This window comes from Mauremys reevesii, linkage group 2, assembly GCF_016161935.1.
Source record: "Mauremys reevesii isolate NIE-2019 linkage group 2, ASM1616193v1, whole genome shotgun sequence".
In the NCBI taxonomy this organism is placed as follows: domain Eukaryota; kingdom Metazoa; phylum Chordata; order Testudines; family Geoemydidae; genus Mauremys; species Mauremys reevesii.
The window spans coordinates 45,547,742-45,561,112 of record NC_052624.1 but is presented as its reverse complement, the minus strand read 5'-3'; the positions used below and the strand labels follow the sequence as shown (position 1 = coordinate 45,561,112).

The 13,371-nt window shown below is 43.5% G+C and overlaps 1 protein-coding gene across 9 annotated transcripts in view; it reads left to right on the top strand.

Annotated features, from left to right (window-relative positions):
- PEX1 (peroxisomal biogenesis factor 1) overlaps positions 1–13,371 on the top strand; it is a 50,057-nt gene that overhangs the window by 1,485 nt on the left and 35,201 nt on the right. For all 9 annotated transcript variants that reach the window (XM_039523643.1, XM_039523637.1, XM_039523636.1 and 6 more), the window contains exons 2-6: positions 3,346–3,489; positions 7,611–7,694; positions 7,920–8,034; positions 8,125–8,894; positions 11,125–11,244. In XM_039523643.1, coding sequence (XP_039379577.1) covers positions 3,346–3,489; positions 7,611–7,694; positions 7,920–8,034; positions 8,125–8,894; positions 11,125–11,244 — 1,233 coding nt within the window. The remainder of the gene's footprint in view (positions 1–3,345; positions 3,490–7,610; positions 7,695–7,919; positions 8,035–8,124; positions 8,895–11,124; positions 11,245–13,371) is intronic.

Genomic DNA, 13,371 nt, shown 5'->3' with positions numbered 1-13,371 from the left:
GGACCCCTGATGCCAGCAATGACACCCTGATGCCAACACCTCCTCATGACATCCCCTAGTGCCAGTGATGCCTCCCCGATGCCAGCAGCTCCTCACAATGCTCCCCCTCCTTGCCAGCAATGCCCCCTGATGCCAGCACCTCCTCATGATGCTCCCTCGTGCCAGCACCTCCTGACATTCCCAATGCCAGCAACACCCCCCTATATCATCACCCCCTGACACTAGTGCTCCCTTACAAGGAGCCCCTCAACACTAACAATGCCTCTGATGCCCCTGACTCCAGCATCACCTCACAACACCCCACTCAATGCCACCATTGACACCCTCAATGCCAGTGCCCCCTCACAATGTCCCTCTTGATGTAAGCAACACCCCCATGCCATCACCCCATCATGATGATCCCTCAAATCCAAATATCCCATCATGATGCCCTACCTCTAGGCGAGCACCCTTTGCATCAGTCCCCCGCAATGCACCCTTCAATGCCAACGACACCTCCTCCAATGCCCCCTCAATATCCGCAACACACCCTGATGCCAGTATCCCTTCATGACGCCCTCTCTCAATGCCAGCAATGCCCCCTCGAGACAAGTACTTCCTTGTGACAGGCCCTTGTGATGCCAGTGACCCCTCACACCAGTCCTTGACACCAGCAATGCACCTCACAACACCAGTGCCCCTCACAATGCCCTGTTCAATGCCCCAACAATGCTAGCACCACTGCCCCTTGATGCCTCCGAGGTCCCTCTTCAACACCAGTGCCCTGTCACAATGCCCTCCTTGACTCCAGCAGCACCCTCTTGATGCCAGTGATACCCCTTTGCGACACTCCCCACCACCAGCGATAGCCCCCTATTGTTGTCAGTGCCCTCTCACAATGCCCCCACCCCCCCATTGCCACCAGAGCTCCTCACCACTAGCATCCCCTTGCAATGGTGAGGTGCCCCGAGCCTGTAATATTCTAGGCTGACATGACAATGTCTTGTTGGGCAGAGCACAATGAGACGACCATGAAGCTGTGTTATGTGCAAGCCATGCTTAGACCATGGTAATCCCAAAGAATTCAGGATAGGGCCATGTTTGGATTAGGGTCCCTTTGGCCAGTTGACAAAATCCCCCATCCATCTAGAGTCTAGACTTTGTTGTGTGCTCTCTGTTATCACAGCCAAAAATCAAACCAGGACTCTTGTGTCCACAGGTTTCTGGAATCATTATTGGGTAGAGTTGCTACCATCCACTCTGAAATTTACAAGGACTTAGAGAGGACTTTGGGCATCCCTGATGTTAGGACCAGGAATATAGGAATGTATACTAGATCAGATCCCTGGGACATCTAATTCAGTATCCTGTCTGTGACAGTGATCAATAGCTGATGCTTCAGAGGAAGGTACAAGAAACATAAGCTGACAATATAAAATAACTTTCTGTCAAGTTGCCTTTAACTCTTGTTGACTTGTCCAGTGAAACAAAATAAATGTGGCATCATATCATGTTTTTGACACGATACAACCCTCCACGTGTCCCCTTCCCCCAAAAATTGTAGTCTGGAATATCATTGCTGATTCCCAATGCCACACAATCTGCCTGTACTTATCCAAATCCCTCCTAGTATCCCACATCTGTACATTTTCCACACTCCAACAATTGCTTGATAGAATCTAAATTAATGAGTGACCAGATGTCCTATTTTTAAAGGGACAGTCCCATATTTAAGCCCTCCTGTGAGCTGCAGTGGTTGGTGAGTGCAAGCCGATGGCCGGTTATGTGTCACCTCTGCTGCCCACCCATCAGCCCTTTACGTGCTTCCCCTCTTGCTGTCCTCTCCCTGATTTGCCCCTTCACTCCCCCAGCCCTACTGCTCCTCAATATCCCCCTCCAGTGGGGCGCTCCCAGCACTGTGTGGAGAACCAGCCCCTGGTTGGAGTCCTCAGCTCACCAACAGCCTGGCCAGCAGGCTCCTTCCTTCCCCCACTGCCTCTGGCTGGGCAGGCACCCTGGGAAAGCCCAAGACCCTCCAGCCCAGGTTGCTGGCCAGGAGGAGCCAAGTCCTACATGTGCCAAAGCCCTGCACAGTGTTGGCACAGGGAAGCCTCTCCACCTCTCAGCTAAGCCCTGGAGTGGCGGGGGGGAAGTGATTTCCAGCCTGTTCATGCCCCGAACCTGCAGGTTCCACAATATCCCCCAGGGCAGGGGCTTAGCACCCTCTTTGCCCACCCCACCCTCTGGTTCCTGCCCTCAGGGAGCGCAGGGCTGCTCCATCCCCAAGGCACCCTCCTCTGCTGAGCCACCTTTCTGGCTGGGTTTGCTGAAGTTTCTGCAGTCAGGTTTTCTGGGCCCTGGTGCACAATACATCCTTAGGGCTTAACCACTTCCTGCTGGTGCTGTACCCACCCTCCTTCTGCCCTGCGGCTGGAAGCAGCTCCCATCCCTTCCCTCCTGCACAGTGCTGAAAGGTTGCTGCTGGCCACATTCTGGTGTGAACCCTGGCAGAAATCTGCCGGGGCGGGGGGGTGACCCTGCATGCCCCCCTCATGGGTTGTCTTGGGAAGACGCGGTGCCAGGTACCAGGAGAGGTGGGTCCATCCTGGGGGCCCAAGCAAGCATAGAGGTTGAATAGCGCCAGGCAGGGAGGGTCAGGTCAGTTGGTCAACCCCACTGTGTGAGATAGGTATATGGGAGTGTGTACATCACCCCTCCTCCTCTGTGTGTGTGGTGGCAGGTAGGGGTGTGTGTCACCCCATCCCATGTGAACTCTAAAGCCTTAAAGGTAAGAAGGTAAATAAAAAGAATCCAACTATGCAGCATTTCTTCAACAGGGGCTCAGTCAACTTCATGCTATTTGAACGTTTATACGATTGCCATTGAATTTGTTTGAATATAAGTAATTTTACCTGTTGTCCCATATTCAGCATAGGGAAATACAGTCATCCTAAAATTAATCTTTAAAGGAGAACTGACAAGATGCATATATTGGAGTACCAAACATATTCATAACCTTTTGTGCATGTCAACCTCTTTTTCTACCTTCATTACTTGATGTTCCTATTATGTATCAAAGCAAGGCCCCAGTGGTCACATCTGATATATATAGGCAGACCCTTGCACCTGCACAGAGAGCCCTATTCAGATTTGCAATGATTCAGTGTATTACAGTGTATTTCCATATTACTAGTGCTAAGATCCTACATTATTCATTAAAATAGGGCATGACAAATCCAGAAACAAATTACACACTTCTGTTCATTTTGTAATCAAATAGAAGATTTTGTCCATGTTAGTCAGAATGAGGATAATTTAATTTAAATTGTTTGATATTAATGTTGTTCTGTTCTCTGAAATCAACAGGGCCAAGCTGTGCAAGTCTCCTGGGGTCACCAGCCTATATTCTTGAGTTGGATGGAAATCAGACATCATGGTCACTATGGTGAAAATATTGCTGAAATTAACAGACACCTAGCAGAGAAACTTGGCATTGCAGAAGGAGAGCAGGTTTGGAATGCACTTTAAAAAAAAATTCTGAAGGAATAATGCTTTACAGTTTAGGCTCCAATCATGCAACCTGTTCCATGCAGGCAGACAGATCCCCACTCTCTTCGCTGGGGCTGTATGTGGTAAGAGGTGTCCACTCACATGGAATAAATTGCAGGAGTGGGGGCTTAAGCCCCAGTCCTGCAAAGATTTACCTACTGAAATCAATGGAAATACTTACAGGGTGTACACTTAAGTATTTGGGTAGGTCTCTGCAGGATTGAAGTCTGAGCGTGTAGTGAAATGTTAATTTAAAGGGAAAGTATTTTTAAAAGAAATAAAACAAGGTTGGAGTTTTCTCATGGTAATTGTTTGTTTCTTCAGTTCTTGTCATTTTGTTTATAATTATGCACTTATTCCTAACTCATTTGACATCCTTTCTGCCCTGAGACTTGCACTCATTTCCCCTTGCACACATGTTGCAGATTTGCTGTAAAAGGATCTGCCTTTCCTCACTGTTAGACCAGGTGCTATAGTTCTTCTTGTGACTCCTGTTACAAAGAGAAGTTGGACAGGTTTTGTCCATCATGTGACTGTTAATCTTTTCAACAACACAGTGTTTTGGTTATAGCAGGTGGAAAATTAAATTAATATGGGTAGAAAAGTATTACTTCACCCACAGCTGTTCTAAGTATATTTCACACATGATAAACTTTATTTATAGACAGAAGGCACAGCAGGGAACATTTTAGGTCAGGCAGTGTGGCACCTCCACTTGTCTGCTTTTTGAAAATCACTACTGGAAAGCTAATGGTTATCTGGCCACTGGACTATAAAACATCTTGTTGGGTCAACAGCAGAAGTAACTGGAAAATTTGTATGACATTGTATAGCTGCTGGAGTGGTTATTTTAATCATATCTGGAATTGTTTTATTCTGACTCTAGATACAATAGTTAAGAAAAGTAGCCCATAGAATATTGTGAAAATCTGCAATTTTCCTACTGTTCACAAGATAATGATATTGGCTCTACTGATGAGATCTAACTAGATTAGGGTACTGTTGCCCCCCTAGCTGTGGCCAGATTTTTACACATTTATGCTTATTTAAGATACACAAATGCTAAATAAATAAATAAATTCTCACAGTTATCCTGTTAAAATCTGGAAATTACTAGCTCGTAGAAGAAAATCCTTACGAGCAACCTTCAGATCCTAGCAAAAAATTCACCAAAAAAGATGCCATTAAATAAAGTCTTCTGTCCTACCAAAGGAACAAATTAAAATAGATGGCCCTACCATCTCTTTGCCTGAGGAAGCATGTGTTTATTTGCAGTAATAGTATTCCATTAAAAATATTCCCTTCTATTTACTATTGTATGGAAGGGAAAGGATATTTCTTATTTGTTTTGTATACATTGAAACTTTAGGATCCTGCAGGGTGTAAAGCCAATCGCTTCTTTTGGAAAAATTGATTTGAAGCTGCAGTTGCCCAGAGGACAGAGGATTAAAAGTTGCCTCATTTCAAGAGAACATTATATAAAGAAAACAATGTTAAGATGCCAGTACTGTATCTTGAAAAGTGCTACTCTTTTTGACAAATGGAACTTTTGGTAAAAATCACCCTTTATTTTTTTCTGTATTGACTAGCTTGTCTGAAACAATCTGTTTCTCCCTGAGCTACATCACCTCCCAGCATTCTTCCTGATGGTCAGCTTATAGCAATGAGATGACCAATTCCTGAAAGTTGTGCTGTGGAAGTGATGCTTCTGTGAGCCCACTCATAAAACTGTGATTTTTCCTTACAAGTGGAAAACTGCTTTTCAACTGCTTCTGCCTCATATAACTGTATACAGTTATTTATATTTTTGAGCTTTCCAAATTCCACTATATTTTTAGGCTAATTCAGAATTTCAAAAACATGTATTCAGAAACTGTGCACTATGTTTTTGTTTGGTTTTAGTTAGGTTTTTTTAAATACTTCTGTAACCCCAATGGTGATTCCTATGTTCTTGGTGTGCTTTGAAATTTGATTGATAGTTAATCCACTAATAATATTATTGATGTTGCTACTTCTTTTCACTTTGTACCTGCCATGTTGATTATAGGGGAAGGGGGTGGGGGGTCTATAGCCTAAGCATGAAACAAAAGAAATCACGTACTATATTTTACTCCTAGGGGAATTCTGCACCTCTGAGCAGGCACAGAATTCAAGTCCCTCAGCAGATTTCTTAGCTTCCCAGCAGAAAATGATGGGGAAGCAAAGGGAAGCCGCACGAGTGGTCACGTGCCCGTGTGTTTTCCAGCATGGGCAGTGGGTATTGCCTTCCCAAATGGGCGTTGCTTTCCCAAACAGCCTGATGTCCCCCTGCCCATGCTCCATCCCCAGGCCTCATCCTGCCTGCTGTTCCCTGGGGCAGGCAGGCTTGGGGTCACAGTGTGCCCCCAGGGCTGCTCTGTGCCACTCATCCTCCCGGTGCTGGGGCCTGGGGAGGCTGGGACATGCCAGGGATCAGGCCTGGCGGCGCGGACCCAGGGAGGTTGGGGCATGCTGGTCTGGGGTCGGGCCCAGCGGAGCCGCCCAGAGAGGCTGCGGCCGCACTGCCCAGCAGTCTGGGGCCAGGGGAGCTGAGGGCACTAGCTGGGGCGGGGACTGGGGAGAGGCCAGTGGCCACAATGGGGGCTGGGCTCAGGTGGGCGTGGCCTTGGGTGGAAGGGGCAGGAGCTGGGCTGGGGGCTAGCCTCCCTAAGCCAGGGGTTCACCCACCTCCCATGCTTTCTGGCACCAGGAGCAGCTGACCTGGGGATGTCCATGGGTGTATTTGGGTGAGGCACTGCCCCAAGAAACAGAGGTGAGAAATGGGAGGGCACGCGGGGTCACATGCCGCTGCCATTTCTGGGAGTGCAGAGCTGCCTGGCTGAAGGAGGGTTCAGTTCCAGCTGCTGATTCTGCAGCTGAATGCTGCCTCCTGGGTCCTAGTGCTGGTCATGCTCCCCATTCTCTGTGCTGAGAGCCTTCCTGTTTTCTGTACAATTGTGAGTGCTTGTGGTGGGGCAGGGCAAGAGGGTGGGGTGGGGGAAATGGGGGTTGTGTGCTGGGATGGGGGGAAGATGCAATGGGGAAAGAAGGGGGTAGGATATGGGAGGGGTATGTGGGAGTGAGAGGAGGGGGATGGGGCAGGGGGAGAGGAAAGGGGTGGGGGATAAGGACGGGGGCAGTGGGGAGAGAAAAGGGGATGGAGATAGAGACAGGCGGCAGTGGGGAGAGGAAAGGTGATGGGAAGTGGGAGCCGAGCTTGCAGTGCCCCTCAGCAGCAGCAGCTGGGGCTCCCCAGTTAAGCAGGACCATCTGCTGAGCCCCATACCCTCCCCACACACACACCTGGACCACCCCGAAGAGCCCTTCCATGCTCAGACCCTCCTGTCAAGCCCCAGACCCCCTCACCCATACCCCATCTGCCAAGCCCCAACCACCTTCACCCCTGCAGAGTCTCATTTTCCCTGCACCCAGAACCCCGCAAGGAGCCCCTGTGCCTCCATCTCCCCCACTGAGCTGCCCATAGCCAGATTGCCTCACACAGAACCCTCTCACTCCTCACCTGGATCCCTCCACACTAAGCCCATCCACACTTGGATCCTGCTTGGCTGAGCCTGCCTGCCCACACCTGGTGTGCCTGGCACAGAAGGCAGGGCTCTGGGGTGTTTCTGTAGTAGGCCTGGCCCTTGCATTCTGTCAGGGTCCGGGTGCAGCCTTGCCACCAAGTCCCTGTCCTGGGGGGAGGGAGGGCTGCAGGGTGATGTCCCACCTTTGTACAGCACTGGCCTTTGCGCCCCACTGGAGCTTCCACAGTTATTTATTGACAAAAAAAAATTGCAGAATTTTAAAATGTGCACAAAATATTATTTTTTTGGCACTGAATCTTTAATTTTTTGGTGCAGAATTCCCTCAGGAGTAATATATTGACACTTCATGCTGTGTTAAGTGGTATAGTTAATGTAATTTAAAAGGCAAGTAATTTTAATCATCCAAAATGTACAGTGAAGAAGACTTAATTCTTTCAAATTACTTAAAGATTTAACTTTTTTCTTTATGTAAATATCAGAGGGTAAACATTGTTTTTACAACGTGTTATTGTCTGCCAGATATTCCTTGAGCCATGCTCCCAAGCCTTATCCTGTCAGCAAGTAGAAGTGGAACCCCTCTCTGCAGATGATTGGGAAATACTGGTAATAAAAACATTTAAATTGCTCTCATACATTTGTTATTCATGATAAGCATTCCCCCACCCTCAGCCTGTTCCATTTCTCCTCAAGGCACTATACATTAGTGGTGTACATTGCATGTGTATAATTCAATTTTGATTTTATATAGGGATATACGTTTGTATCTTAAAACAAATGCAAAATGTAATGTGAAGTATTTGATTTCTAATTATGCAAAATTGTCTTTAGGAGCTGCATGCTTCCTCTCTTGAAAAGCATCTTCTTGACCAGATTCGAATAGTATTTCCAAAAGCCATCTTCCCAGTGTGGGTTGAACAGAATACTCATATTTACATTCGAATTGGTAGGTGGTGATGGAGGCATTTCATACAATGCTACAGAGAGCCTTTATCAAGAGTGGATAAATGTACTGATGATTTTTGTTTAATTGCAGGTACACTAAAGCCACCTGCTACTTATGGGAGACTAGAACCTCGCACACAGCTTTTTGTATGTCCAAAAACACGCCAGCTTGAAGAAAACACCACCAATCTGCCTTCCTCAAAAAGCGACTTTTTACATGAAAGATTTATTAAAAGTAACATGGATCAAGGAGAAATAATAAAGGAACCTTTAGCCAAAGAATCTCATTTAAATCCAGGTGTCCTCGAACAGTGTAAGCCAGATGCAAAAGAGACATTTGGCTCAAATGTCCTGCCAAACGTATGGAATTTTATTGGGAGCATTTTCTCTCGCTCTCCTGAGCAGAAACAAGAGACTTCCTGTGGTACAAGTGAAATGAGTGCATTCAAAGATGAGCTATTAAACTTGATTCACATGGACTCTATTTTCAGAGTATGTCAGTCCCAGCCTCCTAGTGTACAGAGAACATCAGCCACAAAGGCATTTCAGAAAAATACCGTTCATGTTTTTCCATGGAATCTGGAGTTTGTTGATCTAGATCCCAATATTAAAGTGTCTTATGGGAAGATTAGTAAGCTTCTCTCCCCAAGACAACGCCATCGAGAAGCAAAGCAGAATCTACCATTTGAGAAGCAAAAGCAAATGTCCAGCACAGAAGACAGAAACCAGTATGGCTCTAATATCAGTCAAGAATCCAGTGAGATCTCTGTCGTGAAGATAGTATGGAATGGATTTGAAGATCTAGAGAGTGCCATAAAGTATAACAACAGTGTGGAAGCCATGCATGTTGGAAGAGTTTGGGTTAGTCTGAATACAGTTGCTTTTGGGTTTTTAATAAGATAACTTGGGGGCTGCTTGATTAGTATAAAATTGTATAGAGTAGATTTTGTAAACATTAATTTTTTAAGTAATGTAGACTAAAATAAAATAGATAATATCAAGTGTAGCTGTTCTTTGCTAATTAGTCCTGTTCTGGACTACTCAAACCCAGCAGTAGCCCTCTGAAATGTACAGCCTAGGCTGGGTCTCCACAGCTCTGTGGCAATTCTACAGCAAAAATGAGAAAGTTCTCCAGCATCTTTTTAAAGATTTTCCGGAATTTGTGAGTTATTTATATTGAGTGCCTTAACAGTCTGCTTGTAGCTATAGTATTCCAGAGAATCTGAAATTATCTATGTGTACATACATATTACATATAACAAGGTATGTGGTTACATCACATACTCATGCCTCCCTGGTGTGCTCTCGCCTCCAGTCTTCAATAAACTAAGAAGTGATAGTATTACATATCATAGCATTGTACAATGATGTATAATTTTAGTATTTTTTTAAAACTTTAATTAAAGAAACTCCTTTTTTAAAAAAATAGTTTGTTTAAAATAAATTATTTTATATTAATAAAAATTAATTCACATTTAAGACACTGAAAACCTTAATTGGAATCTCCAGCTGGATCTCAGGATACATACACACTGCAAAATAAATAAATAAAAATGCAGCTAAGAATTTCAGAGCCCAGGTCAACTGATTCAGGCTTGCGGTGCTCACACTAACGCTAAAAATAGCTCAAGTGAGAATGTCTACATTTGTTATTTTTAGCACTGCCCAAGTCACTTGACCCGTACTCTGAGACTAACTAGTGTGGGTTTTTTGTTGCTGTTTTTTTATGAGGAGGAGGGTGTTTGCAGTCCTTACATGCTGTTTTGGAAGATTGCACTTGCAGGTCTCAGTTGGCAGCCACTGACAGTTCAGTGTCCTGACAGCTCTGCTGCGAGCTTTTGTTCTTGGTTCCCTGGAAACAGATGTTGGATCAATAAAAGAGATAAAATGCTTTTAAAATCACCATTTGGATGTTTTAAAACACTAAGGCAGTGTTCCCACCAATTCACCATCCTTTTCAGTGGGAATGAGAATACCAGCCAGTAGCAGTGTCATTATCGCCGTCTCTTGTAGACTTCAATTTTGTATATCAGCTGAGAACTCCAAGTGCTATTTTCTAAATATGACTTACTGTATAGTCTCTTGGTGACAACAGGCTCTTCATTTTTGAGCTGTTTCAATCTAGGAATTAAATTAAATTATAATAGAGTGTAAGGAAAATATATTTAAATAAAGGAGGACAAATTGGTTAGTGTAAGCTATGAAAATTGAATTTTATCCTTAGCTTTTCCACTAACCTGCTACGTCACCTTGAGCTAGTCACTTCATTTTTCAGTGCCTCAGTTTTCTAATCTATAAAATAAGGTTAATGATATTTACCCTCTTTGTGTTCAGTGGATGAAAGGAGCTGTATAAGAGGAGTAGGGAAAAGCTCAAATTCTTACTGCTCAGATTCTCTTAGCATCTTTGTAATCAAATACTAAATAGGATGTATTTAGTTGTAATTTCAAGCACACAACTGTTATATCTTAATTAACAAAAAACTTGTGCAGACTTTTTAAGATGTCCAAAATTACTAGATCATTACATTTTCACTAGCTAAGTTAGATGGCTTCTTTAAGGCTGCCTCTCTGTCTGTCTATATTACACCCATGAATCATTTATCAAATGCATTACTGGTGGTGAAGACAGGTTTATATTAATTTTGTATTTAAAACAAAAGAAGCTTTTTCAAATGGCTATTAAAACTGAAGCATTTTTAGGGTAGACAAACTTTTAAAAGTTCTATGGTAATACAATGCAGACAGATCCCTCCTCCCCCCCTCACTCTTTTATCTCACTTCATTTGTTTGTTTCTAAGGATGTTAACAAGTTTTAACAACTATTTCCACAAAGAACAAAAGAGGCAGTTAGGAGGAGAGAGTGTGAGGGAAGAGGATTTGAGTCCAACTGGCAATAGACCGGTTTCCTCTTAAATTCTATTGCAAGTTACAACTAGTCAAGTCGGGCTGATGATCAAATATAATGGAAATGCTTTTATTGATGGATACACTTCTATGGAATGTGAAGTTACTTGTGGGATATTGTAACCAATTTCTGCTGTGTGATCATCTTTTCTCTTTACTTTTTGTTTTAAATTTATATATTTCAGATTCCAGATGGCCTGAGAAAGAGAATACATATAGAAATGCATGCAACCGTCAGAATTAAGTCAGTGGAATCAGTACCTAAAATTCCAGCATCTCTTAGATTACAACCCAAAAGGAATTTAGTGAGTTGGTATTCTTATATCATTCAGTCATTTTGCATATGTTTAAGCAATGATAGTGTTGCTCTGGTTAAGGTTTATTAGTGTTGTTTTGTTTTTTATTTGTCAGGTGATAATTTGGGAGCTTCAAATCACATTAGACTAATATTTAAAATATACATCATTCCAAATGCAATTTCCCCTCCAATAAATACAATTTTATGATTTAAAGTCATATTTAAATCAGTGAGACACTTGTACCATCTGTATAAATAAAACTTTATACAGTAACATCACTTCATACTTCCGTATCACCTTTCATCCAAGGATTATAAATGTCAAGTAATTAAACCTCGCAACACCCTTTTGTGTTTGGGAGGTATTACAATACTCATACTACAGTGTATTGAATACAGATTTTCTATTTTATAAAAATAAAGTGATGTGCCCACAGTCATACAATGGTTGAAGAATAGAGCCTATAAGTTTGGACACTTAGTCTCCTTTAACCACTAGACCAGTCACCATACGTTTTCAAATCACATCTGTCTTCTCTTTTGCTTTTCCTTCATAATTTCTCTCTCCTTCTGTTTAACACATTGGCATTTTCCATGTTCATAATGTAATTAAATATTACTCAGTATGTGCAGAACCCTGAGATACCTGGTGTCGGTTGTGTGTGTGTTATAAATAAAAACATTTACTCTGCAAAGCATAGGCGCCAACTTTCCCCGGTGCCGGTGGGTGCTTGCGTTCTCCCCCCGCCCCCCACTTCACCCTTTCCCTGCCCCGCCCCCATTCCAACCCCTTCCCCAAAGTCCCCGCCCCAACTCTGTCCCATCCCTGCCCCTATTGGACCCCTTCCCCATATCCCTGCCCCGGCCCCACCTCTTCCCCTCCCTCCCAGCCACACGAAACAGCTGTTTTGTGGCGCAAGCACTGGGAGCTTGGGGGAAAAAGCAGGCACGCAGCACACTCAGGGGCGGAGGCGAGCTGGGTGGTGGGGCAGGGAGCTGCCGGTGGATGCAGAGCACCCACCAATTTTTCCCTGTGGATTCTCCAGCCCTGGAGCACCCACAGAGTCGGCTCCTATGCTGTAAAGTGTGTTCTGACATAATTTTCATAAAATATCACTATGTACTGTAAGGGGTAAATCCTGCAAACCTATATGCCTGTGAGGCATGAGAAGTTAAAGGCTACTCACATATGTTGGTTAGGGTTTACAGGGCCAAGTCCCAAAATTATATTGTGAATATTGTTGTACATAATTAAATAATGCTGCATTAGAAAGCATTACATAGCAAGAGTAGTATGGTTCCCACTTCAGCTTAGGACATAAGCAACATTTTCTCCTTGACAAGGTCCCACATAGATAAGCCTGTCATTAAAAAATAAGTGATTTACAAAAGAAATATTGGACCAGATCCTCAGCTGCTGTGAATCAGTATAGTCCAGCTTTAAACCTACAAAGGCAAAGAAACCCAGTGCTGAGTCTGAAACTCCTTTGAGAAGAAGCTCTTATGCTCCTCTAGCAGGCAATACCTGGGGAGAGTTTCTAAATAAGATAATTAAGGCATATTCATACAGTTTAATTTGGTGTTTTAAATTTTACTCTGAATTATCTTTGCTTTTTTCTTTCTGCTATAAATGTAATAGTGAAGTAAATATTTGAACCCCTCTATCCTCCCTCAACTGAGCCACACCCATTATTCTCATTGCAAATCTATGCCAACAAAAAACTATTTAATGCCAGCTCTCACTGTCAGTGCTGCTCTTGCACAAGGCAAATGTGTCTTTACTGGGTTAGTTCATTATGGGCAGTATGTTTGTTTTGCTGTGACACTTGTGTGGTCATTTTGCACTTTAGTTGCTCCACAAAACATACAGTACTAATCTATAATAAGCACAGAGTTTTCATATGCATCTGGTGTTCTTTGTTCACAAACGGACTGAATTTTGTTTTGCCTTTTTACTATATTTTAAAATATATCCTGGTTTAAATCTATCGGTTTAATAAATACTACTTTTTTCTGTAAATAGTTTATTGCAGGGTGGATGGTTGAACTAAGTAGTAATTAAACCTGAGGTTTTTGTATGTAGGTTTAAAATAAATATCTTGAAGGCAGTAAACTACATGATCTTACATAAATT